This window comes from Miniopterus schreibersii, assembly GCF_964146895.1.
Source record: "Miniopterus schreibersii genome assembly, chromosome: 11".
In the NCBI taxonomy this organism is placed as follows: domain Eukaryota; kingdom Metazoa; phylum Chordata; class Mammalia; order Chiroptera; family Miniopteridae; genus Miniopterus; species Miniopterus schreibersii.
Window position 1 is genome coordinate 20705278 of NC_138111.1, and position 25210 is coordinate 20730487.

Genomic DNA, 25210 nt, shown 5'->3' on the forward strand with positions numbered 1-25210 from the left:
TTTCTTTGTAGAGAGATGGATCCTCACAGTGGTGCCAAATCTCGCTGACTCCTCCTGCCACATCTCTTTGCCCCTAGCCGGAGAAAGTCCCCTGCTTTTAAGGCCTCATGTGTTAGATTTGACCCATCCAGATAATCGAGGATAACTCCAATTTTAAAGCTGAGATTGGTAACTTGAGGCATTTCTCACAGGTCCTGGGTCTGTAGCATGAGGGCTCCCGTCCATCCCATTTTCACCGATGACCTCCAACAGCTCCCTGACAACAGTCTTTGTCAACACGGGGCACTGTGAGCCACAATGAAAAGAATGTGGGGTTCACTAGCCTTGGCCTCTAGTCCTGGCTCCCTCACCCTTGTCTCAGTGATGCGAAGGAGGTGAGGAAATAGAGTCGGAGCCTTGAGTTAGGAAGGACAGGTGTACCAGTTTACCTCCATTTCAGTAACAACTTGGTTAGCACATCCATGTGACTAGATTGTCTTGACCTCTGAGAGGACCTTCACCCTAAAAGGGAAAGTTCTGCTTCACATTCTGATTCATGCAGCCCATTCTTTCAAAGGCGGGATTCTGTTTATGGGACAAAGAAGGTGCGGCGAGGGTGCCTTGAGGTCCCTGGAAGACCAGTGATCTCACAGCTGGGCTGTGTGTAGATTGAAGGAGCAGATGGAGAAGGGGGTCAACAAAGTCATCCTTGTCTTGAAGGGTCTTTGTTTGCTGCCTTCTGGACTCTTAGACAGGGACTCAGAACACAGATGGGGTGTGGCTGGTGACTTTTGGGGGGCCAGATCCTTCAACTTGTCACATGCAGTCCTAAAGCATGTGCGTGGGTTCTTTTGCAGGAGAAAACATTTGCTTGTTTTCTTCTTCCTGGAATTCAGACATTTGTGGGAACTGTCAGGTTTTGTTTGGCTTTGATTTTACTGCCCACCTGTTTACAGCATATGCTTTCGCTCGGCAAGCAGTTGCGACCCCCGTTATTTGGTAAATGGTAGATGACATGCCTCCTGGATTTACTCTTTAGACTCCATATTCACCTAATTCCTGTGGGAAAAGGGGGAGTCATAGAACAGGATAAATTTTTGGTGAATTTAGCAGTGTGTTAATATGACTACTCAACCCCATCTGTACATTTTTGCCTCAATAATATTATTTCTTCTTTAGAAAACACTGGCATTTCTAAGATAGAGGTTTGTTTTTGGTCTTGAGCTATGTGGTAGTAGGTATATTTAACTGTGTTTAGAAATAGCAAAGAAAAAAAAGAAGTATTTTAATAGATTAAACATACCAAGTTTAAAAGTTAATATTTAAATTGCCGAATTGTTTTTTCAAAATTAGTACCTTCCTCAGACATGAGTTTTATAATTCCCTATTTTGATTTAAAAATATTAAAATATCCCTCAAAGGAAAACTTTATGGTCCTATAAATCATGGGAAAGTGACAGTGATTGCTTCTGGGTGGTGATCATCGTGGTGGTTTATTTTCAGTCTGCACTACAACATAAATCCTAGTCCTGAGCTGGTGTTTCTGAATATGGGCGAAGTGAAGTAGAGATTTTAATCTACGTTATGAGAATATTTAGCGGAAGTTTGACATGTCCCAATAAACACATGGTTACTTGCATTGGCAGGAGGAAAACAAAATTGTGCATTATGTTGAAAATACATCCACATTTCACTTTATTTCGTAGTAGAGTCCCTGAAAAAATCTCTGTGTAGATAAGACTTTTGTAAGTTGAAGAGAGTTTTCAATTACGTTTTCATTTCACAAGTGTTCGGTCTTCTATTTCTAGTTGGCTGTGACTTCTAATGCATTGGTAGTAACCCCTCCCGGTCTTCATTTTGTATAGTGATCCTTTATAAACAAACACTTTCATTCAGTAAATATTTATTCAGCACTGATCTGTGCCATGTACTGGGCCAGAGGCAGTGGTGAGCAAGGTTCAGTTTTCTCTAAGCTTCCCTGCTGGTGGGGGAGCAGATGCTATGCAGAGTAACAGCCCCTCTGCTAGGTGCTATGCAGGTGCTGATGGGCCTTGTAGCCCAGTATTTGAGGATCAGGAAAGAAGCGTCCTCTAGGTTGGAACTAAAGAATTGGAGTTAGCCAGGTCAAGAACAGGGGAAGAATTTCCAGGCAGAGGATATGGCTCCTGGTTGGGAGAGAGGAGAAGGTGGCATGTAGAGGAACTGCATGTGATTGGGGAGCTCAGGGTGGAGTGGAGGTCTCTATGGGGAGTTTGATGGGAGAAGGAATGTATGACATGCCACGCCGAGGTGGGCAAAGGTCAGCTGATCAAGAGCCATGTTAGGCTTTGGGCCTTGTCTTTAGAGCAAGGGGAATCACTCAAAGACTCTAGAGGGTGAGTGACGTGATGAGGTGAATGTAAGACAGAGTACACCCGGGAATTTGAATGACCTTTGAAGCAGGACTCACACCAGTCCACCTAGCCCCCCTAATGTGCTTCTCCCTTTCTTTTGACTTTTCTTCCACAGACATTTACTGGGTATCTAGCTATTATGTCCCGGGAGCCATGCTGAACACTGAGCTGAAATAAAACACCAGCTCAGAAATGAAAGTCAAGTTGCCTCTGAATTTTTCGGTTTTTTACAATTTAGCTACTAAGCTAGTGAGGAAAGAAAATAATGAAGTTATCTGTTAGACCCGGAAAGGATGGGGCACAATTGCCTTTGTCATTCTGGGGACAGCAGCACAGAATGTCATGCTTTTAGGAAATGTTACTGTGTTGTGAGTAACACATTTTGTAGAAGTGGGTGGGAGCGCTTGAGTAATACAACAAGCATTTGTGTATTCTTCCTCTAAAGATATTACAGTATTTAGTTATGATCTAAAAATATTGAATAATGCATGAATTCCTGTTAGCTCAACACGGAATGTACAGTCCTTCACTAAGGGTTTTATTTTCCTTCTTTCCTCTTGTTTCCTTCCTTAATACAAGAGAATACTTGCCTCCATTGGTCAAGAGGGACCCATATAAGTTCATAGCCAAGGGGATGTTTTTGGTTAGGAAAAAAATAATAGCAGGAATTCCGAGCTGAGTTATTTACTGGAGCTCTTTGGAAAATGATTTGGCAGGCTTTGCCGGCCTTTGTCAAGCGAGTATGAGCAGGAGACCGCAGTTAGAAGTGCAGGCACATGGTCTCAGAATTCATTTTGTGGCCTAGTTTCAAGGCCTGTTTCCTGGGGTTAATGTTATTCAAGGAAGTTACATCTTTCAGATCTGATACTATTCAAGCCACCTTATATTCTTTGACCTTCCTTCATTCCTGCCCTATCTCCCTCCTTCCCCCCCCCCCCCTTATCTTTCATTGAATTAAAAAAAAACCATGGCCCTGGCAGGTGTGGCTCAGTTGGTTGAGGATTCTCCCAGGCACCGGGAGGTCACTGGTTTGATTCTCAGTCAGGGCACATGCCGGGTTGTAGCTCGATCCTTGGTAGTGAGAATGCAAGAGGCAGCCAATCGATGTTTCACTCTCTCTCTCCCCCCTCCCTCTTCCTCACTCTCTAAAATCAGTAAAAACGTATTTTTTTAAAAAAGGAAAGATTATTAAATAGTTCAAATATACAAAAAGGTACAGAGAAGAACATAAAGAACACCCTTGTACCATTATCCATCATTTTACCATGCTTTGCAAGAAATAAAACATTACAGATACAGTTGATGCCACCTGCAATGTCCCTGCCTCTTTCATCAGAGGTAACCACTATTCTGGAGTTGCAAGCTTCTATGCCACCCTATATATTTTTGCATTCTATTAACAATATCATACTGGTTGGCTTAGGCTTCCTACTCTAAAGTATCTTTTCCTTTAGCCTAATTAATTATTGTTTTATATTTGCTGTGTAGCTAGGTGGCATATAACAATTAAATATATACACATGAGATTTTTATCTATTACATATCAACTAGTTTTTAATATATATATTTTTATACCATTTTAAAGCACTCACCGAAGAACTGGTAATTCTTACCTGAAATAAACAACCTGCAAACATAGAGTTAGAATAATTTTAGTGTCCTATATTGGTTAGGAGCGGGTTTCTTGTGTTTTAAACTCAAGACTATGAATGGTTTTAATTAACTTGTTTATTTTCAATAGAGATTTCAGGTTTACATTTGAGCTTAAAAACAAAGTAATTTTTTTTCTCATTCCAGACAGAACTAGACTCTCTATCTCCCTTCCTGACCAGGGAGCTGGCTGAAGGCACAAAAACATTGCTGGACAGTCTCGGGACTCTGGCCCAAGAGGTAAGTCGTGTCTTTCCAGCACCAGAAGGCAGACCATCCGCTGTCGTTTTTTTTGACCCTAAGGTTGACTGACAGGGTTCTTTTGAGTCGAATATCATATGAAATGTACAATCAATGTTAGAGGTATCAATGATCTTTAAAATGATGTAGTTTGATCTCCTTACTTTAGAAATGAAGAAACAGACTTATTGATGTCTCAGAGCTAATTAGTGGCTAAACGCCCAATATCTAGTCTAGAACTTTCCTCTGTTTTTATTCTGAGAAACTTCTTCACATGTCTTCTTTAGTTGCAAGGCCAGAGCATCTTTTTACCAAGACATTTGTTTGCTAATTAAAGGAAGTAACATGGGTCCCTCTAATTCAGATCTTCCCCCTGTAAACATCTGGCCTCTGGGGTTCCACTTTGGGAATAGTGTCTCTTGATGAACATTAAGTTGAGTCCACCTTTCGGGCCCACATGTTGACAGATATATCAGAACAACCTTTGTCAGAGGATCAGAGGGCCTGTAGGTGCTCACAAAAGCAGTTCATCGTTCCTTGGCCTCCCAGCCAGTGTGTGCCTCCCTTTTCTGAGACCCAGCCTTGTTTCAGATTTGATTGGGAAGGAGGGACTGTCCTGGAGCCCAGTGTATAAGGAGCTGAGCTGGTGGGCAGTGGGCAGAACAAGTCAGGCCTCAATGTATAGGACAGTGGACAGTGCTGATTTGTGGGGAAATAGTCTCAGACTCGGTCCAGCCTTATTTTGAGTTGCTTCTCGAACTCATCTTTTGTTCTTCGTATCATTTTTCTGAGATATCAAAACTTCCTTTGTTTTCTGGGACTAAAAGTATTGCATGTTCACTGTGGAAACTGTAGAATATTTGGAAAATACAGAAAACACGCAGGTTAAACAGACGACACTTTGTTGTTTTGGCTTCTTTTTTCTTTACGTTCTGCTCGTGTGTGTCTGACTGAAGAGGCTTGGTTTTTGGGTCCCTTTCAGGAAAAGAAGCCCTCTTCCAGCTGCCCTTGGTTACTTCGGTTATGAATGCTGGTGATCTTTCTGTAAGGGGAGAGGCTGGGTCACCTGGGGCTCTTCCAGGAGGCAGAAAGAGACACACAAACTGCCCGGCAGGCCCGTAGCCATCTCTCTAGGGTCCCGTTAGCTGACATGGACATGCCCTGAACTAACAGCTCCTCCAGGCCCTCTCCCAGCCGTAGAGCAGAGCAGGGACTGAAGCATGGGCTGCCACTATGCTCAGGGTCTGGGGACAGCTGTTTCCTCTTACATCACTGGCCTGCCTTTTGTCTGGGGTAAAAAAAATAATTAAAAGCATGTGATGTTCCTGCTGCTGATGTGGCAGAAACTCTCCAACTGAGCAATATACATTTTTCTTGGCAGCTGCTTCCATGTGTGCTGCTTGCTCTGGGTCCAGGGCAGGCAGGGGTCATCTCCTCCTCTCAGTATAAAACCTTCAAGTCACTTTGACCACAAGTTACCCATGGTCTAACTTGCTATTTCTCTGGGACAGATGGGAGGAGATAAATAAATAAATAAATAAATACCCTTGTTATCTGTTCAGTGTTTGGAGAGAAAGCTGGTTGTCTTGACCAGAGCACAACCAATGAAGGAAAAGTGAGCCAACATTTTTCTGAGGAGCTCCCCTGCTTCATGTAGTTTCACCCAATTTTTCTGTATAATCCATGTGACAAATATGAATGGGTCTTCTTGTGCCCATTTTACAGATGACAGGCTCAGAAAAGTTAGATGACTTGCCCACAGTCACCTGGTTAGTTAATTGGCAAACTGGGATTCAAACCCAGGACTGTTGGACTTCTAAGCCTGTGTTCTTGCTGCTTTATAGCCCACTTGTCTGATGGACTCTGGTGGTAACTGGTGTCAAATAGAGAGGAGACTCGTGAAAGAAAGAAAATACAGATACACAGGACTTGGCAGCTGAGTGGATCTAGTGGAGGAACCACAGATATAGCCATGATGACGGAATGTATTTAAAGATCAGGAAGGAGGCCCGGGTAGCCAGAACCAAGTGAGCAAGTGAGAGGGCGGGCAAAGGTGAGAGGTCAGAGAAGGAGATGAGAGGTTGAGAAGGAGGTGAGAGGTCAGAGAAGGAGGTGAGAGGTCAGAGAAGGAGGTGAGAGGTCAGAGAGGGAGGTGAGAGGTCGAGAAGGAGGTGAGAGGTCGAGAGGGAGGTGAGAGGTAGAGAGGGAGGTGAGAGGTCAGAGAGGGAGGTGAGAGATCAGAGAAGGAGGTGAGAGGTCAGAGAGGGAGGTGAGAGGTAGAGAGGGAGGTGAGAGGTCAGAGAGGGAGGTGAGAGATCAGAGAAGGAGGTGAGAAGTCAGAGAGGGAGGTGAGAGGTAGAGAGGGAGGTGAGAGGTCAGAGAGGGAGGTGAGAGGTCAGAGAGGGAGGTGAGAGATCAGAGAAGGAGGTGAGAGGTAGAGAGGGAGGTGAGAGGTCAGAGAGGGAGGTGAGAGGTCAGAGAGGGAGGTAAGAGGTAGAGGGAGGTGAGAGGTCAGAGAGGGAGGTAAGAGGTAGAGGGAGGTGAGAGGTCAGAGAGGGAGGTGAGAGGTCAGAGGAGGAGGTGAGAGGTCGAGAAGGAGGTGAGAGGTCAGAGAGGGAGGTGAGAGGTAGAGAGGGAGGTGAGAGGTCAGAGGAGGAGGTGAGAGGTCGAGAAGGAGGTGAGAGGTCAGAGGAGGTGAGGGCCTGTAGGCCTGGTGGGGCTGGATTTCTGCTGAGTGAGATGGGAGGCCAGCAGAGGCTTGGAGCAGAGGGGCAGGCGTGTGACGTGCCCTAGAGTATGAGACTGTTTACCTTCCGGCTGTTAACTGCGGAGAGGCCGTGGGGGGGCTCTCGCAGCGGGTTAAGAAGGCAGGTCAGTCAGCCGTTCACCCGCGGCTCGGGAGATTGTCACAGCCCACCTCCGGCGGGCCGCGAGCAGGAGCGCGAGTGCTTCGCCGAGGAGGTGCGGAGCGTGAGCGGAGGTGCAGGACGAATAGGAGTTTGCACATAAGACAGGTGCGGGGAAGAGCCGACCGTTGGGAGTAACTTCACCATTTACGGTGCCTCTGTCCAATGTGGGAGGAAATTTGTTCTGGTTGGGGCACGGCAGGGTGGTGGCGGTGAGGCCACCTGTGGAAAGAGGTGACTATTCCTTAAAAGTCTCCAGGGTTGTTTCACCCACCGACGCAAAAGGAAAGGTGGTCTGGCTGTTTGTCCTTCCCTGTCTGTACACCTCATACAGGGTGTGAGGAGATAAAGTGAGGAAAAGCTAGCCACCTATTTGTGTTCTCGCGGGGTGTGTTAGGCCTCCCTCTCCAGAGGGACAAACGTTTGTGACAGCTGACCCACCCCTGGAGTACCTGGTTCCCCTTTGGGGCAGGAGGCGGTCAGGATCCGCAGCCTCCGGGACCGAGTGACTCACAGGAGCCAGCAGCCCTGCGAGACAGAGACCCGGGCCCGTGGAGCCGGGTTCTAGGCCTCTAAGGCGCGGGGGCCTCGCGGTGTCCACTCTGCACGGCACGGTCTGATCTTCAGGTGGTGAGAGCGTGCAGTGACTCTTCAAGGGCTGGAGGGATGTGTTAGTGATGTATTGTGAACTGTGTGGAAATACAGAGTGCTCTATAAATATTTAATTATAAGAGCAGTGGGGCCAAGAACTCCACAAGGTGCCAGAGTACATTTGTATGGGAGACAAAGCACTTGCCGAGTGGAAGTCAGACACAGCCCCCGGCTGCGGAGCGTCTGACTCATCGCTTGCAGGCGCTGTTCGGTGCAGGGCCCCTCTCGTGTGTCATGTGATTTATTCCTCAGCACCACCCTCTGTCATCATCTTGATGATAAGTTGGGCCTTAGAGGAGTGACTTTTCTAGGGCTGTGAGCTAATGAGAGACAGAGCTGGGATTCAAACTCGGGTGTCCCATCATATGCTTTTTCCAAGTTGCCCAGCACTTAACTGAGACGAGGGTGGGACAGCACGTACAGTGCCTTTTCTCCCGAGGGGCGGGGGCTCCTCAGTTTCCACAGTGAACTTGGAGCTGTTTTAGAAAGGAGCCGGTGATTGAGGGTGTGAGCAGCTCCTGATGTGTGTTTGTGAGCACATAGCTGTTCGGAAAAAGCATTCTCTCCTGTAAACCAGAAGGTAAGCGGAATGAAATAAAGCCCGTCGCCGGGGGCTCCGCTAGCTGCTAAACTGTGCTTCTCCATCTTTAACGTGCCTGGGAATCACCTGGCACTTCATGAAGATGCAGATTTGAATCGTAGATAGATCAGAATCTGCTTTCAGACCTCTCAGATCACGCTGATGCCGCCGGTCCCTGAGCCACAGCGGAAGCAGCATGGCTCTGGCAATCTCATCACAAGGCTTTGAGGAGATGACATCATACAAGCTATGTTCTGGGATGTGGCTTTGGAGAGTTCAAGAAAATAACATGTTCCTTTCTCTTCTCTGTCTCCAACCCTCTACCTTTTCTCTTTTTCCCGCCTTTTCCTCTTGATCCCCAACCTCAGCTGTTCAGCATGAGGAGCTGGAGTGACATGCGGCAGGAGGTGATGTTTCTGACCAACGTGAACAGCTCCATCTCCTCCACCCAGATATACCAGGCTGTCTCCCGCATCGTCTGTGGCCACCCCGAGGGTGGGGGCCTGAAGATCAAGTCCCTCAACTGGTATGAGGACAACAACTACAAAGCCCTCTTTGGAGGCAATGGCACCGAGGAGGATGCTGGCATCCTCTATGACAATTCTACAAGTGAGTGTGCTGACCAAAGCCCTGGCCCCAGCCCACCTTAGATGTAGACTTGGGCGGCCCTGCATCACCCCCTCCCTCGAGCTTACCCTCATCCTCTGTAGCAGCCTTGGATGCTCCTGTGTGCTTGCTCACCAGACTGAGCACCTGGGGGGAGCATCTTTTCCTGATTAGCCACCTGTGCCCACTTCTTTGAATGGGGCCTGGTGCATCTCAGGTACACAGTGTGTTTATCAAATAAATGAATGATTGAAAGCTGATCTCCCAGTTTTCTGGGGAACGTAGTAATCAAGGCTCTTCTTCCCCCTCCCTCTCCTCTCTACTCCCCCTTGAGGTATGCTTTATAATAAAAACTTAAAAATAACAGTAATAATAATAACAACATAAAAGTCAACATTGTAGGGAACATTTCCTGTGCTTTCTATTTGTTATCTCACTTAACCCTTACAGTAACCCTTCAGGGAAGGTTTTATAACCCCACATTCTATAGGCTCAGAGAGGTTAAGCGACTTGTTCAAAACCACACCATGGCTAATCCACAAGAGCCGGTATTCAGTCCAGATCCCCTGACTCCATGCTTTTTCTGGTAAACCACACAGCCTCTGAAATACCTGTTAATGCCGGCGTGTGTCTACTGGCAGGCCCTGGCATTTGATCAGCTGTTTGTTTTGGTTCTTAGCTGCGAGGCAGTGTTAAAAGACCTTGTAACTCCATATCTGCTGTCACACCCGGGCTGTTTTGTGGGCATGTGTGTCCTGTGGTCGGTGACAGCGAGGAGCCAGTGTTACAGTTTTAGACAATGGCATCCTTTTCCTTGAAAACTTGATGCAAGCGAGCCTTTCTCCATTTCCAACCGCAGGTGTGTCTTTCAGACAACAAGTGAGGCAGCTTTTTGTGCGTTATTGTAACCCAAGAGCCTTTCCTTTTTCTCTGGAGTAAAGCCCTCCAGACAGCACAGGCTGCTTTGCAAGCCTGAGGGGATGGCGTTACAGGCAGTTTTCTGAAATGCCATCCCCTAACTTTGCAAGTCAGCCCAAGGGAACCTTCATTTTCACAATGGGTATAATTGTGAGCAGATCTTTTTTTTTTTTTTTTTTAAATTATATTGTCTTTGTAGCATGTAGAGGATACTTGGTATCTAAAAGGACCTGGAATGAAACAAACAAACAAAAACCAGGAATCCTTCTGGAAAATCAAACCCTATAACTTTTGATTTCTCAGTTTAAGATTTTTGTTATATTTATTACATATACTTGTGATGAAACCTATTAGTTAAAGGAATTGCTTGATTTTTGCTTGAAAACTAAAGTCTGAGTTCAGCCTTCTGTTTTCAGTGAAAACAGAGTGGCGAGGGCTGGCATGAGAGTATGAATCTAGAGATACTCAGGCTTGTGCATAGTAAGTACATTCTCTAGATCGTCTCCATTGTGAGTGTTCCATCATCCGTGTTATAAAAAACTCTGATTATTTATCAAGCATGGTTCTAAGGGCTTTACATATATTTCAGTTAATCCTCCACATCTCTCCCAAGGAGCTATTTATTTTTAAAGGGGGGCAAACTGAGACTCAGACCGGTGAAGTTATTTATTAAGTGGTAGGGCTGGAATTTGAACCTAGGATCTTCTCGCTGGCTTCAAAGCCTTACTAGTTCCCACAAGTCTGTGAGCATGCATAGGAATATTTGCCTTTCGTCTTCACAGGTCCTTATTGCAATGATTTGATGAAGAGTTTGGAGTCCAGTCCTCTCTCTCGCATCATATGGAAAGCTCTCAAGCCCTTGCTTGTTGGGAAGATCCTATATACGCCCGACACTCCAGCCACGAGGCAGGTCATGGCTGAGGTAAGCTGCCCAGGCCCAGGGCTTCCTCTCCAGAATCCTGCCAGAATTACAGGCAGTTCCAGATGGAGTATATTGAGCAAACTCCTGCCTCTTTGGGATTTCCAAAGAGTGAGAACCTTGGGTCTGATGCAGGCCGGGGCTGACTATTGAGATCTTGCTCTCCAGCCTTGGGCATTTGAATTGTAGCTGCAGGCACGCACTTCCTAGGGATGGGAAGGACTGAAAGAGGGCTGCTGGGATGAGCGTCTTTCAGGGAGCAGCTGCATTTCTCATGTCTCTGCCTCTCTTCTTTTTTCCTGCTTTCCCTGGCTCCCCTCCTGACCAGGTGAATAAGACCTTCCAGGAACTGGCTGTGTTCAATGATATAAAAGGCATGTGGGATGAGCTCAGCCCCAAGATCTGGACCTACATGGAGAGCAGCCCAGAAATGGACCTTGTCCGGGTGAGTGTCCTTCTGGTGACCTTGTGCCCGCTTGATGCTAGATGGGCGAGCTTCTGGTCACTTTCTCAGAAGTGGCTTAGATGAGAGTTCTTTACATTTAACCAGGGTAGATGTAACTGAGCAGAGCCCAAGCCACCGGGCCATCAACTTAGTAGAGCTGCAGGTGATGGTGCACAGGTAACACTATTTCAGGCACATCAGCATCCATGCATCTGGTGATCAAACGTTGGTTTTCTAAGAAACTGAGCGAGGGCTGGTGTTTGGAGCAAGAGTTCAGTGATTGCAGGACCCTGACTATTTTCATTTCTGGCTCTGGAGCCAGCTTAGCCTTCCTGTGTCTTGGTAGAACTTGGACATGGGTGTGGGGGCAGAGGGCTGGTCTGACCCATAGATTGGTGTGAGATACTTGCTCCAAAGGAGCCACAGTTACCACATGGAGGCTAATTGCACTTAGTGCTTCCAAATTACTTGAAAGGGATTAGTGCTCTGGAGACAATTGGATTCAGAAGCAGAGGAGTCTGAGCAAGAACAGAATGTCTCCTTTGCTTGAGCCTGAGTGCCGTTTAATCACATCATCCCTGCAGTGGGCTGAGCCAGAGAATCATTAAGCTGTTTCCTATCTCCACGGAGAGGGAGGCCACTTCCTTTTGTTTCCTCTCCCATTAAGAAGCAGGAATGGATTTTGCCAGGTTTCTTGTCTTGATACCTCATTGATCAGAGGGGCAGCTGGGGTTTAGAGGATACCTATCTGGAAGGTACTGTCTCAGGCTTAGGACTGTTCCCAGATGCCCTGGGAGGGACCTTCCACTGATGGGAAAGCTGCAGTCATCTTTGTTGTGCTAGTCCTGCTACATAAGTAGAATTCTTAAATTGGGGCCTTTTAAAAACCAAGGGACTTCAATGAGAAAAACATGAATAGTAATTTTTATGGATTTACTGAATAATTCCTGACTCATAATAGTAATGACTCATACCCTTCAAGTATGGGTCTGCTGGGCTCGTCTCTTCTCTGTAGAGGGATTCATGTGGTCCAGCCATGGGCAGTGACATAAACCTAGGTGTAACCTCAGGCCTCTTCTCCCTGGTCTTCTCCTTGGTTTCTGCTTTTCTCCCTGTTGAACTTCTCTCCTTCTGAGTCTCAGAGGATTCCACGAGTGTGGAGAGATTCCATGAGTTTGGGTCTGTAAGTAGATACATGTTTTCCCTACTCTTAAATGGAGAAGATGGAAGGCAGAGACCAGGATGGAGGTCATCCAAGTGGGTGGCCAAGGAGTTGGGAGGTGACACCTGATGACTGCTTGATTGTGGAGGGGTGAAAGACAGGGAGGCGCTGGGATGATTTTTTATTTCTAGCTGGTGGGTGGTGGGGATGGGATGTCCAATAGGCTGATAGATATCGGGACCTGGAGAGCCGGGGGTGGTTAGGCTGGAGACACTGACTAGGGATTTATCAGCCTGTGGGTGTTAATTGAAGGAGCTTCCTCCAACTTTACTTTCTCTATTAAGGAATGTTTATTTTACACTGCAAGCTTGGGCTTCTCAGTGCTCTGCACCCCCTACAGCCTTGCGTCTGGGGTCTGGTACATGAGGCAATGCCTGAGGTCTGCTTCTGTTAGGGTAGTTCTTTTTTCTCTCTCTCTCTCTCCCCCCACCCCCTCTCCCTTCCCCTCCCTGTCTCCCCTTCTCCCCCCTCCCTCTCTTCCTCCCTTCTTTCTTTCAGCTTTATTGAGGTGTAATTGACAAGTAAAAATTGTATATGTTTAAGGTGAACAACTTGATGTTTTGATATACATATACATTGTAAAAGGATCACCACAGTTGTTAACATACACATCATGTCACAGTTACTGCTTAGCAAATTTCAAGTAGAGTACGGTATTGTTAGCATAGTGTGTACCTTTGAACTCAGATTGCATAACCGAAACTCTGCACCTTTGACCTCCCCGTCTCCCCCACCCCCAGACCTAGGCAACCATCATTCTGTGTGATAGCTCTTATCTGTCTGCTGTCAGTGGCTCTGTCTACACCCATTGTATCACCCAGCAGATCCAGAATCATTTCTCTGTTGTATCATCAAGCTCACTGATACTAAACTGGTCTCGTTTCTAGTTGCTCTTTGCCTTCTTCATCTCAAGGCTTTGCTTTCTCCCTGGCTACCACTCCTAGGGTGAAATTAGGCCTCCTGGTCTTCTCATGTACTCTCGAATGGCCATGTGATCAGGGATCTCACTGGGCTCATCTCTCTGGTCTTATTTCCTTGGACATATTTCTCCAAAGTCACACTGGGCAGGGCAGGTCTTACCCCAAGCACCATGTGTCTTCACTCAGCTCTTAGTCATTCAGTTCAAGTCTCCAAATAAAGTTATTTGAAAATTTGTGAGGTGCAATTTTGTATCTTTTTATTTTAACAAAAATACCTGTCTTACTGATGACAGTATAAATTGTTATTCCCTATTGGAAAGCAATTTGGGATGAAAATTGCTAGAACCATAAAAAATGTGCTATCCTCTGTGTACCTCCATTCCATACACCCTCAGGGATGTATCCTAGAGACATAATTTTAAAAGAAAGAAGTCACTGTAGGATAGAAAATGTTATTGCTATAATAATTGTTATTGTGAGAAATTAGAAATAGGCTAACCACTTAGCAGTATGAGAATAGTCAGTGAAATTATAGCAAATATAACCTATGAAATCATTATGCTTCCATTAAAATAATAAATATGAAGCCACATGGGGAAAACAGCTTATGTTAGTGGAAATGAGACTGATTCAGAAAGTAGCCGTGTTTGGCCCCTTGGAGAGTCCATCTCAGTAGAGCCAGGGTTCCATCATCCCCTCGAAGCTGGGACAGGAGTTCAGCTGCTCCTCCTTTTCCATGACCTGAGTGTGAAGCTGGCCCCTTGTTTGGGCAGCACCTCTGTGCAGGCCTCTGCCCCAGGCCTCTGGGCCTGTGCATTGAGCACCGGATTGGGTTGTCTTGTTTTTCCATATTGACCCGCGTGGGAGCCAACCGGCTAGGGAACAAGGAATGGAAGACAGGCCCTCCTTTGCATCAGGACCCATGTGTTCTGCAGTTGGGAAAGGCCATATTTTACTTGGTTTAATAATGGTATTATTTCCCCAAACTAAACAGCAGGAGTAGGTTTGTCTTTCTTTAGTTTAGAGATAGTCTTTATGAGGAGCCATCGGACGGGGTCTCAAGAGAGGAAGGTAATAGGATGCAGTGGGAAGGTGCAGTAGAATCGAGCCATTTCATATTCTGGCTTGGCTACATATCAGCTGTGTGTCCTTATGTTAGGGACTTGGCCTCTCTGAATGTCAGTTTTCCCATCTGTAAAAGGGGAACTATTAAAGATACCTTCCTCATGGAGTTGTGTGAAGTAAAGCACATAAATAATTCAGTATAGTAACTGTGCAGAGTAAGTATGATTACTATTGTTATAGTAGTTACTACTGTTAAGCTAGCTTGTTGGATCCAGCGGAAAACATAGGGACTCTGCATTCAGACTGGTCTGGCTTTGAGTATCAGCTCCATGACTGTTAGCTTTTGACTCAGTCTTGGTAAATCATATTTATTTTTCAACCCCAATATTCTCCTTCTTAAATGGGGACCTTGTTAGTTATCTCACTGTTTTCTGTGAAGATAAAAACAAGGAGACAGCCTATGTGAAGGGTTTTGTAAGCCATGTGCTCATCAAGACTTTGATGTTTACTGCTTGTGATTTCCCATTGGAATGGCAGACGCTCTTGAACAGCAGAGGCAATGACCACTTCTGGAAACAGCGCCTGGCCGGCTTGGATTGGACAGCAGAGGATATCGTGGCCTTTCTGGCCAAACACCCAGAGGACGTGGAGTCAGAGAATGGCTCTGTGTACACCTGGAGAGAGGCTTTCAATGAGACCAACCGGGCGGTCCAGACCATCTCTCGCTTCATGGAGGTGAGGATCTGTCCTGTGCATCCTTTAGAAAAGGCTGTGGTGTTTTGTTTTGTTTTCCCTCTGAGCTGGTGCAATCAGTCAGATTGGAGGACTTTTTAAGAATAATATACATACTTGTTTACAGTAGTATTCCTCAAACCTAACCCAGCACTTGGTGTACAAAAGGCCCTGGATAAATGTTAGCTGAATGATTGAATGAGTAAGTAAACAAACCCAGCACTAGCTTTAGTCTGTCTGACCCAAGAGTGTTTCTATCCATTGTCTTTTGGGTTTTCTCATGTTTGGATATTCCAGTACCCAGTGGCCACAAAGCAGTCCCTTAAGGCATTGTTTTGAAACTTATCTAAAATCTAATCAAGCATAGTACATTTTAAAAAATTCAGTCTTAAAAAAATGATGTCACTTCGTAGGGACAAAGAAAAGGTTTCTGTTTATTTATTTGGTTAGTTGTTAATGACTCAAAATTGCTAAGAAAACAGTGAGGAGAAGGAGGCGTGGTCTTTGTTTGACCCGCTTTCCTGCCACAAAAGTCAGTGTAAGTAATTTACCTCTAAATTTCAGTTAAGAAACTGGACCCATTTTCAATTGAATATTGGAAAATGACCTGAGGGAAGATTTCGTAGAGCGAGGTCTGCCCCGGCCACTGCTTGTTTTTCTGGCTACCAGAGTTCTCACGATGGCTGTGCTTCCTTCAGTGTGTCAACTTGAACAAGCTGGAACCCGTCGCGACAGAAGTTGGGCTCATCAACAAGTCCATGGAGCTGCTGGATGAGAGGAAGTTCTGGGCTGGCATCGTGTTCACTGGAATTACCCCCGACAGCGCCGAGCTGCCCCATCACGTCAAGTACAAGATCCGAATGGACATCGACAACGTGGAGAGGACAAATAAGATCAAAGATGGGTAAGTCCCACTCCTGGCCCACCAGGCAGCTGTGGGCGAGGCAGCAGCAGCTAAGGTGACTGGGGGGGCTTAATTTTATGGACCAATGTGGTAGAAGCTCAAATGGGTGGCATGATTTGGGTGAAATGGCCACGTTTCTTGATGGAGGCAGTAATTTCAAAGGTCATAAAATGTCATCATCTTTTTTTTAAATAAAATATTATCTTTTTATTTCGCATTCCCCCTCAAGGGAATTAATCCCAGAGAATTAAATCAACAGAAAAAGAGAAAACCAAAAAGACTTTAGGTTCCCCATGCTAGCATTATCCATTTTTACAAAAAAGGGCAAATAAACAATATGGAAGGGAGTCCCGTCAGGTAAATTTTCGTATGTCTACTAGATGCAATGTTAGGTATTCATTGGAGGGGGGGAAAGCCAAACTAATCAATGGCCTGCTCTCGTTCTGGTATCTATTTAAATATATGTGTACATGTCAACTGACACCAGAAGGTAAGATACAAAAATGAAAACAGTGGCTTGGGAGTGGTGATGGGATTGTGGGTGATTGGATTTTTTATTGTATGGTTCTAAGGAATGTTTGATGACCTGTGGCTTGGTTTCAGGTACTGGGACCCTGGTCCTCGGGCTGACCCCTTTGAGGACATGCGGTACGTCTGGGGGGGCTTCGCCTACCTGCAGGACGTGGTGGAGCAGGCAATCATCCGGGTGCAGACAGGCATTGAGAAGAAAACAGGCGTCTACGTGCAGCAAATGCCCTATCCCTGTTACGTCGATGACATGTAAGTCACCAGGAAGCCACCTTCTTTATGTAGTCGGCCAGCACTGTCCCCATGTGGAGGGTAGACGTATGCACATGCCAAGGGAGGAGACAGAATGCTTTGATTGTATTTATTTTACATGGGTGTTGATACCGGTCAAAAGCTGTTTTTGAAATTCTGTGTAGATTTCAGGAAATGAGATGCCAGATGTAGGTAGCTGACAGTTTGAGCCATATCAGAGAAACGTGCACATGCACAAACACACTGGTGATCCTCCCTCCCTTGTCCATGGTTACCAGACTTTTTTTTTTTTTTTTTTTTACACACTCTACTTTTTTGGTCAAAATTTCCCAATCTGCATGTTTAAAATACATCATGACAAACTCATGTAAGTGTCCCAATCGGCAAGTTTAAAATACATCATGACAAACTCATGTAAGTGTCCCAATCGGCAAGTTTAAAATGCATCATGACAAACTCATGGAAGCACGTGCGCGCACACGCACACTCCCCAACACACACACACACACACACACACACACACACACACACACACACACACACACACACACACACACACACACACACTCCCCAAACACAGGGACAGCGTTTTAGACCTGTAAAAAGTTCACTGCATGTAAATGTGTCCACTTCCTCTCGTCATTGGTAAACCACATTTTGAAACAATCCAAATAAAAGTGAACAAGTCCTTTTTATCTTAGACTTTGAAGATAATCTTTTAGTGCTTAGTTACTGTGCTGCCAAGTTCTCACTGTGGGAACTGTGCCTTTGGATCTAATGATTTCTCGTAAGAGAGAATGGCGGGAGGTGAAAGTATTGCAGGCGTCTGAAATAATGTTTCTTCCCAATTGGAAAGTCTCTGTTCTCTGTTGTGGTGTGTGTGTAGATAGAAATCAGAGTGTGGAAGGAACAGGGGTCCTCTCCTTGTGCTTGCTCTCTGCTTTGCATTGAACAATCTATTTCCTTGGTGGCTCACTCTAGCCTTTCCACGTCACCTGGAATTATCTTGCTTTTTATTTTCAGAAAGATTAGCCAGAATTTTCCAAAGGAAGACTTTTCCAAAGACCCCTAAGCCCAGATTTACTCTAGAAAGGATGCCTTAAGAGGAGGACATGATAGGAGTTCGGAGGCTTTAAGGGCCTTTGCTATTGTCACACATCAGTACGAGCAGAAGTGGTAAAGCTGGACCTTGGACCTGGATCTTCAGGGTCCAGATCCTATGTCCCATTTATTTCACTGCATTTTCTGTTCTAGTTTGGAAATATCCCTGACAAGAGCTGCCCGATGTGTATTTCTGCACTGTCTGTCATGACGGTTATGCAAGGCAAGTCGGTAGTGAGATGAGAAACGTGGGAGACGTTGAACTTCCATGAGAGAAAGGAATTGTATTTTTGGTTTTTCTGTTTCAGTAATTTAAAATCACCCACATTCAGCTCAATGACATCCCACAGTTACCTAGTTACTAAAGCAGGCTCCCAAAGAAGCTTGCTTTGGCAGTACTTTGTTGGTCTAATTTTTATCACTGCACGGCCCTGCTCACGAAGCCTTTGATAAGATAACCGGTAGGTGTCAGAGTCCAGAGGGCCTGCCCCGGCTCTGGCTCAGCCGTGGTGCCCCCTTGCGTGCAGGCCCCGAGGCGTTGGCCCGTGAGTCGGGCTCACACTTGCCTTTAATTCTCCCCCCTCCCTTTCCTCGGGCCTCCAGCTTCCTGCGGGTGATGAGCCGGTCAATGCCCCTCTTCATGACGCTGGCCTGGATTTACTCCGTGGCCGTGATCATCAAGGGCATCGTGTACGAGAAGGAGGCGCGGCTGAAGGAGACCATGCGCATCATGGGCCTGGACAATGGCATCCTCTGGTTCAGCTGGTTCATCAGCAGCCTCATCCCTCTGCTCGTGAGCGCCGGCCTGCTGGTGGTCATCCTCAAAGTAAGGCTGCCTCACTGCCCGTCCCTGCGGGAAATCCTGCGCCGCCCAACACACCGCCTGAGGATAGGAGAAGCAAAAGATTCTTTGGGAGGGAAGGGGTCAGACATGCCACCTCCTGCAATACCCTCACTTCATAGTTGGGAAAAATGAGGCCCAGAGAGGGGCAATGACTTCCCCAAGGTCAGCCCAGCTGGTTAGCAGCTAAGCAGGATTAAAACCCGGGGTGCTCTCTTCCCGGGTAAGCACATGCTTAACAGAGGCTCATGGCAGTGCCGCCTTCCTCATATTAGGCGGTGACTCTTCTGCAATATCTCGAAACCATAATCAGAAAGATACATATTGTTGCAGGTTAGGTTTTCTGGAAGCAGGGGCTGAAACAGTTTGGTGTAAAAATATTCATTAGGGATCAATATCTCCAGAAGGAATCGAGAGGACGCAGGATTGGGCCGAGAGAGGAGTTGAACTGCAATGCAGGGCCAACCCCTGGGCACTAGGAGCAGATACAGTTCGTCAGAGTTGTCCCTCACTGAGCTGAAACGTCCGGTGCTTTAGGTTCCCCAAGGCCTCCATCCCTGACATCCATGCCCCAGGCCCCTCAGTCAATCGTTGGCAGTGTGTGTGCCCCAAGCCAGGTGGCTCTCTGCAGCAGTGACAAGCCCAGAGCAGTTGATACCTGGAGACCGTCTATTGCCTGCCAGACAAGTTCCCCTAGAAGGGGACTCTGGGCACAGTTCTGTGTCCACCACATACATTAATAAGTTTATATGCCAGTTTTTTTTCTCCACAATCATTTCATTTAAGGATGCATCAGATAAAAATAAAAGTTTGTAAAGAGGGGGGAGTGCAGAGGCATAGGAACTAACACACAATGTAATACGAGTTACTCTACATTATAAATGAGCACATATTGATTGCCAAGCACTGTTTAAAGCACATCACATGTGCTCTCTTAGTATTTCCTCACTCAACAACCCATTTAACGTGCAAGAGAATGAGGCCAAGGAGGGTTACGGACTCACCGAGGTCATCTGACAGTTGGGCAGAGCAGTTCTTACTAAAATCAACCCCCTCTCATGCTTTGATACCTGACCGTGAGGGGTGGAGCTCTGTGGAGGGAGTAGAGGTCCTGTGGCAGGTGCATGAGAACTGGTCTGGGGCAACTGGCAGGTCCTGCTCAGATACACCCAACTACTGGAGATGCCACGTAAAGATCCACAGGAGTTCCGAGGATTGTGGGAATGTGGAACCCATGGCAGGGTGTCCGGGGGGATATTAAGATTGCCTGGCCATTTCCCTTGGCTTCTGGAGGGAGAAGTCTTGTGGGTTGCTGTCTCTCTCATGACTCTTTCTTGGTGCCAGGAGTCATACTCCTTTAAAAAAGAAACCAGGTCATATTACTTTGAGAAACAAAGTACACAATTATTGAGATAAACCTTGATGAGTGTCAACCTTGGACTCTGTTCTGGTCCTGACTCTAGCACTGTTTTGCTGTGTGGTCCTGGGTTAGTCATTTCCCTTCCTCTAGGCTTCCTCATCAGAAAAATGAACAGCTCTCTGCCTCGATATCGTCTCTGAGATGAGTAGGAATACCCCTGCTTCGTCCCATAGATCGCGCTAGGATGCGCCTACTTGTGGAAGCAGCACGTTTGTTGGGTTTCTTCCTTCACAGTTGGGAAACCTGCTGCCCTACAGCGACCCCAGCGTGGTGTTTATCTTCCTGTCCGTGTTCGCCGTGGTGACCATCCTGCAGTGCTTCCTGATCAGCACGCTGTTCTCCAGGGCCAACCTGGCGGCGGCCTGTGGGGGCATCATCTACTTCATGCTGTACCTGCCCTACGTCCTGTGTGTGGCCTGGCAAGACTACGTGGGCTTCTCGCTCAAGATCTTCGCGGTGAGTGACAGCCTGTCTGCAGTAGCCGCTGTCCCTGCCACCCCTGGGGTTTCACCTCCGTGTTGCAGTCCAAGTGCAGGAAAGAAGCCGAGAGAGTCTCCTTCCAATGGGATGTGAACCTCAGTGCTAGATTCTAAGCTGCTTGAAGGCAGGGGTTGTGTCTCATTAAATTGTTTATCTTCAGTCCTCTCTGCATGCTGGGGGAATTGAATCGGACAAAATTTTTCAGAGAGCCGGGCTGTACCATACACCCAGCTGGGGATAAATGATATTGGGGAACCCCTTAGACAGTCGATGCCATCTCCACCTTTTATCTCCACGCCGCTGACCGTGTTAAGCTCACCAAAGTCACTGCTCCATCTGGAACTGAAAGCTCTTGAGGTCACAGATGACTCCTGTGTTCCTTGTGCCCAGCGTGGGGTTTCGCTTGAGTGATGTTTTCTGAACGGAAAATGAGCGAGGAGCAGGTGGCCCATCTCCCCGCAGACCCCTGCTCTCAACCCTTCCTTCCCTTGTACATAGTTGGAGGGGCCTTCAAGGGTGTGCAAGCCCATATAAGGGCGAGTTGCAGCTGCCCCCTGGTCACTTATGAGTCATCCACAGAGTGCTCCAGGTGCCTCAGTTTGGACCCCTTAAATATCAGCAGCCCCAGGCAGGCTGCTCTGACATGAGCCATCACTGGTTGAGCAGGGGGCTCAAGGGGACCTTGATGGATGTATGAGTGTGTGTGTGGGCCGCAGTGTTGTTGAGCCCTTGGGGCATCTCCGGAAGCATAAAATTCCAAAAGTTTCATACTTCATCATTCATACGTTTCTGAAATGCATGTGCATAATGAGTGGTTATAAATAGAATCATTTCCTATGCTGCCAAGGAGCCCACTCCCCTAAAGGGACTCGTAGGTGAGTACTTCCATGCCTTATAATTGATCCATTTTATAATTCAGATTTCTCCAGGTGAAATTTACGTGAGAAGTGTTAGGAAATGAGACAGGAGCTGGATAAGTGACTTTTGCCTTTTTCTCACAGAGCCTGCTGTCCCCTGTGGCTTTTGGGTTTGGCTGTGAGTACTTTGCCCTGTTCGAGGAGCAGGGCATTGGGGTGCAGTGGGACAACCTCTTTGAGAGCCCCGTGGATGAAGATGGCTTCAACCTCACCACCTCGGTCTCTATGATGCTGTTTGACACTTTCATCTATGGGGTGATGACATGGTACATCGAGGCTGTCTTCCCAGGTAACCTGAGCTTCCACACTGCCTTCGCCATCTGTGAGGGAAATATGATTTTTAGCTGCAGAGCTTGTCTCCCTTTTTGCTGGAATTTCTGCAGGGCCTGGGGCTCCCTGGAAAGTGGCTAGAGCTTTAGGCCTATGGCAAGCACATAGACCAAGGAGAAGCAGCTGATGCTGAAAGTACAACTCTTACTACTCATATTGCTCTTATTCCCTGAGCACTGTGTGCTGGGCACTGTACGAAATGCTTTATATACTTTGGTTCATTTAAAATCCTCATAAGACTACTCTGAAGGAGTTACTGTTACGACCAGTGTTTGCAAATGAGAGAACTGTGACTCAGAGAAGTTAAATAATTGCCCGTGGGTGCACAGCTAGTAAGCATTGGTGCATGGAGGGGAACCCAGTGGGCTACGCTGGGTCAGCTGGCCCAGGAGATTCCTCCCAGGGCTGACCCAATTCTCTTAATTCTGCATCCCTAGAACTACCAGTGATGGCGGTTCTGTTTCCTCAGTACAGCTTGTGAATAACAACTATATTGGCCCGAAGCCCTGGCTTGTGATTTAATCGAATTTGTATTCATAAAAATGTATTCGATACTTCCCTTCATAAATCTCCTTGACCAAGACTGTCTTGGGCACATTTTTATGTAAGATCAAATTCTGAAAGAGCAAGGTTTAACTCTTTCTGGTTTATCTTCTAATTTTCCTTTAAGGGGGTGGGAGGTGGTGTATGTGAAATGTTTATTACCCCTGCCTGAACTTCCTACATGGGATATGCAATTTTGTATCATACAGACCTGGACTCAAATTCCGAGTCTTCCACTTACTGGCCCAGTCATCTTGGGTAGAGGACCTACCCCTCAGTTTCTTGATCTCTAAAATGGAAATGATAGCTGCTTCATGGGGTTGTTGGGAGACAGAGAGGTGCAGAACTTCTGTTGTAAATAGTAGATCTCACCAAATGTTAGCTACTTCTTCCCCCACTTCTATTCCAGTCTGTCCGGTCTCCACAGGCAGTGCCAAGGAGAGAGAGGGTCCCGCAGGGATATCTCAGGAATGCTGGAATGCGGCCGAGCTTGATTCATACCTGTGCTTTGCTTTCAGGCCAGTATGGAATTCCCAGGCCCTGGTATTTTCCTTGCACCAAGTCCTACTGGTTAGGTGAGGAAAGTGATGAGAAGAGCCATCCTGGTTCCAGCCAGAAGGGAGTCTCTGAAAGTAAGTGCTGCTTTCCCCACTGACTGCTGGGGGGCAAGAGTCTAAAACCACTCCAGGGACAGAGAAAGCACACGCAGTGTCCCTTTCCCAGTTCTCCCATGCTGTTTGTGTCCAGTGCTGTTGACTTACCAGGGAGTCACCATCTGAGTCCCTGAGGGACGTTTTCTTTGTTTTGTTGGCTTCTTGGAAAGTGACTCTAAACCCCCCCCTCTTTCCTCCCCCAACCCTTCCACTTTCCATGCTATCCTAGTAGCTAGAGGGAAGAGACAAAGAAAACTAATTGTGGAACCATAACCTCGCTGCTGCCTTGTCATGGCGATAGGTGTAGGAACCCGCGGATGCTGACGCCAGGTGGCTGCCCCAGACCTCAGCCGGTGCTTCCTAATGTTCTCACCCTTCATTACCCAGAGCCTAATCCTCTCCTGGCTCCTGACCTGCAGGGGGTGATGCCTGGAGCTCAGCAAAGGCTCTGCCTTCTGGGCTCTTTGCTCAGGTTCTTAGAGGGAAACTCTGTGTTCACTGTGGCGTCCTCAGCTTTAATAAGTCCCTCTTCTGCTGATCCCTTCTGTGTCCTGCTCCCAGTCACCAGAGGTAAAGTGTAATGTTCCCTAGTGTGCTCTTCCTGCCCAAACTCCTCTCTACCTAGCCTCTGAATCAATCACCTGGAACTGCTCACAGCTGCTGGAAGGTGCCGCGTTCTTCAACAGCTCCCTGCCTGGCACGTCCTTTTCTCTCACAGGAGAACCTTTTAAATTCCTACTTGCTCTTTAAGGTCTAGTTCAATATCCTTTCCCCTGAGTAGCCCTCCTAGCTTTCCAGGTAGTCAGTCACTTCCTCCTGAAATTCCGTAGCATCAAAAAAAACCCCCAAACCCTTTTTATTTAAAAATAACTATAGATTCACAGGGAGTTGCAAAAGGAAACTTGTACCTTTCACCCAGTTTCCGCCAATAGTGACACCTAACGTAATTATGTACGAGCTTAAACCCATGAAGTTGACATTGGTCCATTTCAGACTTTTAGATTTCACCGGTATTACATGTACTTGTGTGTGTGTGTGTGTGTAGTTTTGTGCAGTTTTATCCCTTGTATAGATTCGTGTAATCCCTGGTTCAGTCACAATGCAGAACTGTTTCATCATCACAAACTCCCTCATGCTGCCCCTTAATAGCCACAGCCTCCACCCTTCCTCCCCATTCTTTGACACCTGTCAACCAAGAATCTGTTCTCCACTTCGGTAATTTTATTATTTCCATAATGTCATACAAATGGAACCCTGCAGTATATAATCTTTTGAAACTGGTGTTTTATTCAGTGTAATTCCCTTGAGATCCATCCAAGTTGTGGTGTGTATCAACGGCTCATTCTTTTTCACTACTGAGTAGTATTCCACAAGATGGCCGTTCCACAAGTTCCATGGTACTTTGAATGTGTTTTTAAACAGCTTTTAGCTTCATATATTTTAATTGTTTGTCAAGAACCTCCCTGCTCTGCCCCCAGCCTGAATCCTCCTGTGTCATCCTATTCCTGTCACCAATACCAGTGCCCAAACAGGCCCTAAATAAATACAGCGGCGGGCAAAAGTAGGTTTACAGTTGTGAGTACATCGAACACAAGAGTTTATTCGTGTATTACTACTTATTTATTAATTACTGTATTATTATTATTAACCTACTTGTGCCCACCCCTGTATTTCTGATCTGCCTGCCTTCCTGAGAAACCAGAAGTAAGCACGGAGAGAGGGCAGTTCTCAAAGTACAAGCACAGCTGCTGCGTCTTCACATTCCTCTCGTCTTTGTTTTCTGTCGGTTTATTGCTGTTTTCTCTCTTCTTGCAGTCTGCATGGAGGAGGAACCCACCCACCTGAAACTGGGTGTGTCCATTCAGAACCTGATGAAGGTTTACCGAAATGGCATGAAGGTGGCCGTCGATGGCCTGACCCTGAATTTCTATGAGGGCCAGATCACTTCATTCCTGGGCCACAATGGAGCCGGGAAGACCACCACCATGTAAGGAGAGGGTGTGGCTCTCTCAGAA

At 46.6% G+C, this 25210-nt stretch overlaps 1 protein-coding gene across 1 annotated transcript in view; it reads left to right on the forward strand.

Moving 5' to 3' along the window:
* The window catches only part of ABCA1 (ATP binding cassette subfamily A member 1), a 111026-nt gene that overhangs the window by 49818 nt on the left and 35998 nt on the right, over window positions 1–25210 (forward strand). Inside the window, exons 8-19 of the mRNA XM_081152359.1 lie at window positions 4170–4262; window positions 8768–9008; window positions 10706–10845; window positions 11171–11287; window positions 15032–15229; window positions 15925–16130; window positions 16734–16910; window positions 18615–18837; window positions 20507–20728; window positions 21754–21958; window positions 23061–23174; window positions 25011–25182. Of these exons, the coding sequence (XP_081008485.1) occupies window positions 4170–4262; window positions 8768–9008; window positions 10706–10845; window positions 11171–11287; window positions 15032–15229; window positions 15925–16130; window positions 16734–16910; window positions 18615–18837; window positions 20507–20728; window positions 21754–21958; window positions 23061–23174; window positions 25011–25182 (2108 nt within the window). The remainder of the gene's footprint in view (window positions 1–4169; window positions 4263–8767; window positions 9009–10705; window positions 10846–11170; window positions 11288–15031; window positions 15230–15924; window positions 16131–16733; window positions 16911–18614; window positions 18838–20506; window positions 20729–21753; window positions 21959–23060; window positions 23175–25010; window positions 25183–25210) is intronic.